The sequence below is a fragment of the Myotis davidii genome, unplaced genomic scaffold (genome assembly GCF_000327345.1).
Source record: "Myotis davidii unplaced genomic scaffold, ASM32734v1 scaffold514, whole genome shotgun sequence".
Classification (NCBI taxonomy): Eukaryota; Metazoa; Chordata; class Mammalia; order Chiroptera; family Vespertilionidae; genus Myotis; species Myotis davidii.
Window position 1 is genome coordinate 1,819,500 of NW_006286236.1, and position 3,726 is coordinate 1,823,225.

Genomic DNA, 3,726 nt, shown 5'->3' on the forward strand with positions numbered 1-3,726 from the left:
TCACTTTGTTTATACTCAATTCCATTTCCGTTCTACCATGATTTCTTCTAACCTCCTTTTTTCTTTCTATCTAGATGGCAAAGACTTTGTTGATGCCATTGAGTATTTAATGGACCCAAAGGACAAAGAGAAACTTCAGCGCCTGCTGAGTGATGAATCCTGGGAGAGATTTGTGGCTGCGGCCAAGCTGTCCAGGTAACCTCCAGGGGATGCCTGTGTTGTCCCCCCATCTCCCCTGCATCTAGATTCCTCTGGCAGGCACACTCCTCCAGGCAGGGTCCTGAGTTTGGGGTTGAAGAAGTTCCTTCTCAACAGTCCGTGAGGAACATTTCCTTCATATCATTCATTGCAGAGAAGGGCCGCAGGTTGAGAAGAGATGAGGCCTGCAGGGGGAGGGTTATGTGACCTTGGGCCTGTTACTTAACCACTCTGTCTACTCATCTGTTCTATTTCATTGCGAGGAAAATAAGATAATACGTGTAAACTGTTTAGCCTAATGACTGACACATAGTAGGTGGACACTTGACATGAACTTTTAAAAAGATGCTGGGAATAGACAGGGCCCAAGCGTCTTCTTGTTGGACGTGAGAGCCACGCAGTACTTCCTGTGGGACAAGCCAGAAAAATCCTGGCACAGTGTGTGTCCCTGGGGATAGTGGCTAGAGAGCCTGCTCTCCCTAAGAAAGGGATTGTACAGACTCTGCAGGGTCCTGCTGGCCTGGAAGGGGAAGAGCTGGAGGGAAGCGGCACTGTGTTGGGTTGAATCCTGAGTGTATTTCTGCCCGGCTCTGGGGGCTCTGGGCTTTTGTCATCTTCCTCTTCAATGGAATATTCCTCTTCACAGTCTGTCTGGTAGGACTGTGGTGAAGGCCTTGGGGTGAACTGCAGGGTCCAGGGCGAGGAAGTAAGTGCAGTCATCCTGTCCTGAGGTCCTGAGAGGCCTGGAGCAGGGGCAGAGCCCGGGGTCTGGGTGGAGCAAGGGTTGTCCAGGTGGGAGGATGGTAGGAAGGCTTGGCAGCGGGGCTGGACTAGAGTGAGGCAGCTGAGGCATCTGGCAAAGGACTGAGGAGGCCAGGGGCCTAGTGGATGGCTATGCAGGGGGTCAGGGGGCACATTTCTTCCTTCCCTGATTTGATCCCCTCTCTGCTGGGGGTAGAGGGCCCTGGGTGATTATGTCCTCCAACCCTGTCTTCGAGCTGCAGGGCTCCTGACTTCCCTGTGGGACCCTCTTCTATTCTCCATGGAGTAACCCTGACCAGAGGGAAGGCAGTGAGGCTTAGTGTCTGCTTCCAGGCATAATGGTGGCTGCCAATGTGGTGTAATCTGAGTGCTTCTGAGTAGACACATACGTTCCCACCATAGAGGACAGGGCTTCCCACACCAGCTCATCCAATCAGTGGTCTCAGCTCTAGCGATTCATACACCTGCCTTGGTTAATCCCCTGTCCTTCATGTTTGCAGGGATGAGGCAGATGCACTCTATGCAGACTTGCGCGAGCTGGAAACACTCGTGGTCATGGAGGCCGAAGACATGCCCTCAGTAGACCAGCTGCATGGGGAGAGCTTTATGAAGGAGTTTCCTCAGGTGAAACAGGACCTTGAGGAACGCATACGAAAGCTCTACGCACTGGCTGATGAGGTGGACAAGGTGCACAGGGACTGCACCATCTCCAAAGTGGCGGCCTCTTCAACCGGTGCTGTGTCTGGCATCCTGACCATCGTTGGCCTGTCTCTGGCACCTGTGACAGCAGGGATTAGTTTGGTGCTTTCGGCAACTGGGATGGGACTGGGGGCAGCAGCTGCTGTGACCGGTGTGACCACTGGCATCGTGGAAGCCTCAAAAAACGCGTCAGCAAAAGCAAAAGCCAGGCACCTAGTGCCAACTGGCAGTGACACAGAGAAGGTGGTTGAGAAGGTTCTAAGTCGCAACACACCCAAAATTGCTTTCTTAGCACCGAAGTGCTTCCAGTCCGTGAAAAATATTGTGAAGAATGCCCGTGCCTTCAACCTGGCCAAATCCAATCCTGTCTTAGCAGCTGAGGCCACAAGCGTCATGCACACAGGGGCAGTGTCAGCCCAAGGTGGCAACCAGCTGCAGAAAGCTTTTGGAGGCACTGTTCTGGCCATGAGCAAAGGAGCCAGAATCGCTGGTATCGCCGCTGCAGGTGTTTTCCTTCTCATAGATGTAGTGAACATAGTGAAAGAGTCAAAGCACTTACATGAGGGCGCAAAGGCTCGGTCAGCTAAAGAGTTGAGGCAGCTGGCCCAGGAGCTGGAGAAGAGATTGGAAGAACTCACCCGCATTCACGAAATTCTACAAGGTCCCTGACTTCATAATCCCCAGACAGAGCATGGAGAAGGGATGTGTCAAAGAGAAGGAAGGAACCTGGGCCTGGAATAAGGGGAGAGAGGGGACAAGAGAGGGGGGGCGGGAGGGAATTTATTTGGACTAAAAAATACATTGGGGTCATGAATATAGAAAGAGAAGTAGAGGAATAAGCACTGAGAAGGCCCGAACTACTAAAACGTTGACAATGGAAGAAGGCGAAAGAGTTTGAGTTGTTGGGCTATGGGAGTTACAGTGGCTCCTGGATTGGCCCTCCCCAGGGTTCACCGTCCCAGAAGGAACCCGGTCTCTCCCTGGTCCTGGTCTCTAGCCCTGCTTTCCAGTTCCAGCTCACCTTTGTCTTTCAGCGGTACATCTTAGGTAGGTAGTGACTTTTATTTTTTTAATTACTGTATATAGTTTAATGAAAGATAGTAATGATTGTGTAACCAAATAGCTAAAAATATAATCACTGGTGTTTTGACCATTCCCTGATTAGTACCCAATCCAGCCAGTGAGATAAAATGGATGGACCTGCATGTTAAGGAATTTGGTATTTCTATAGCTGAGGATAGCAAAGAAAGGGTTCATGCAGATGGCAGGTGGGTCAAAGAGAAGGAAGGAACCTAGAGCTTGGAATCAGGAAAGAGAGTGAGGGGTGGGGCTTTATTTTGATTAAGAGATCCAAGGATGGTCACATCTTCTCAAGCAAAAGAAGAGATTGCAGACATTTTCTTATGTTTTACATAGAAATTCATATATGTTATTGGACTGACAGTAGTTAGTTATTCAACTTTATTAAGAAAATTAATTCTAAAAGATAATGACTTGTTTATTATTCATGTAAGCACCGAGAAGGCTCTGACTACCAAAAAGTTGACAATGGAAGAGGCCAAAGAGTTTGAGTTGTTGGGCTATGGGAGTTACAGTGGCTCCTGGATTGGCCCTCCCCAGGGTTCAAGTCCCAGCAGGAACTCCGTCTCTCCCTGGTCCTGGTTTCTAGCCCTGCTTTCCAGTTCTAGCTCACCTTTGTCTTCCAGTGGTACATCTTAGGTAGGTAGTGACTTTTTTTTTTAATTACTATGTATAGTTTAATGAAAAATAGTAATGATTGTGTAACCAAATAACTAAAACTAATATAGAAACACACTATTAAATGTTTGGTGGTGGGGCTACATCAGGAAACAAGGATAAAAAACCTTCATGGACCTTACAATCTCAGATTTAACTAAAACTATAATCACAGGTGTTTTAACCATTCCCTGATAGAGCAACATATCTATATGAATAGATCAAGTACATTGACCTTGAAGCACTATGGGTGGCATAGGAGGGGTCCAAGCAATTATTCAAGAGACCCAAGTATGGTCACATCTTCCCAAGCAAAAGAAGAGATTACAG

At 48.4% G+C, this 3,726-nt stretch overlaps 1 protein-coding gene across 1 annotated transcript in view; it reads left to right on the plus strand.

Annotated features, from left to right (window-relative positions):
- Positions 1-2,361, plus strand: part of APOL2 (apolipoprotein L2) — a 10,470-nt gene extending 8,109 nt beyond the window's left edge. The window contains exons 4-5 of the mRNA XM_015559869.1: positions 75-195; positions 1,461-2,361. Of these exons, the coding sequence (XP_015415355.1) occupies positions 75-195; positions 1,461-2,328 (989 nt within the window). The 3' untranslated portion in view covers positions 2,329-2,361. The remainder of the gene's footprint in view (positions 1-74; positions 196-1,460) is intronic.
- Positions 2,362-3,726: the final 1,365 nt, after the last annotated feature.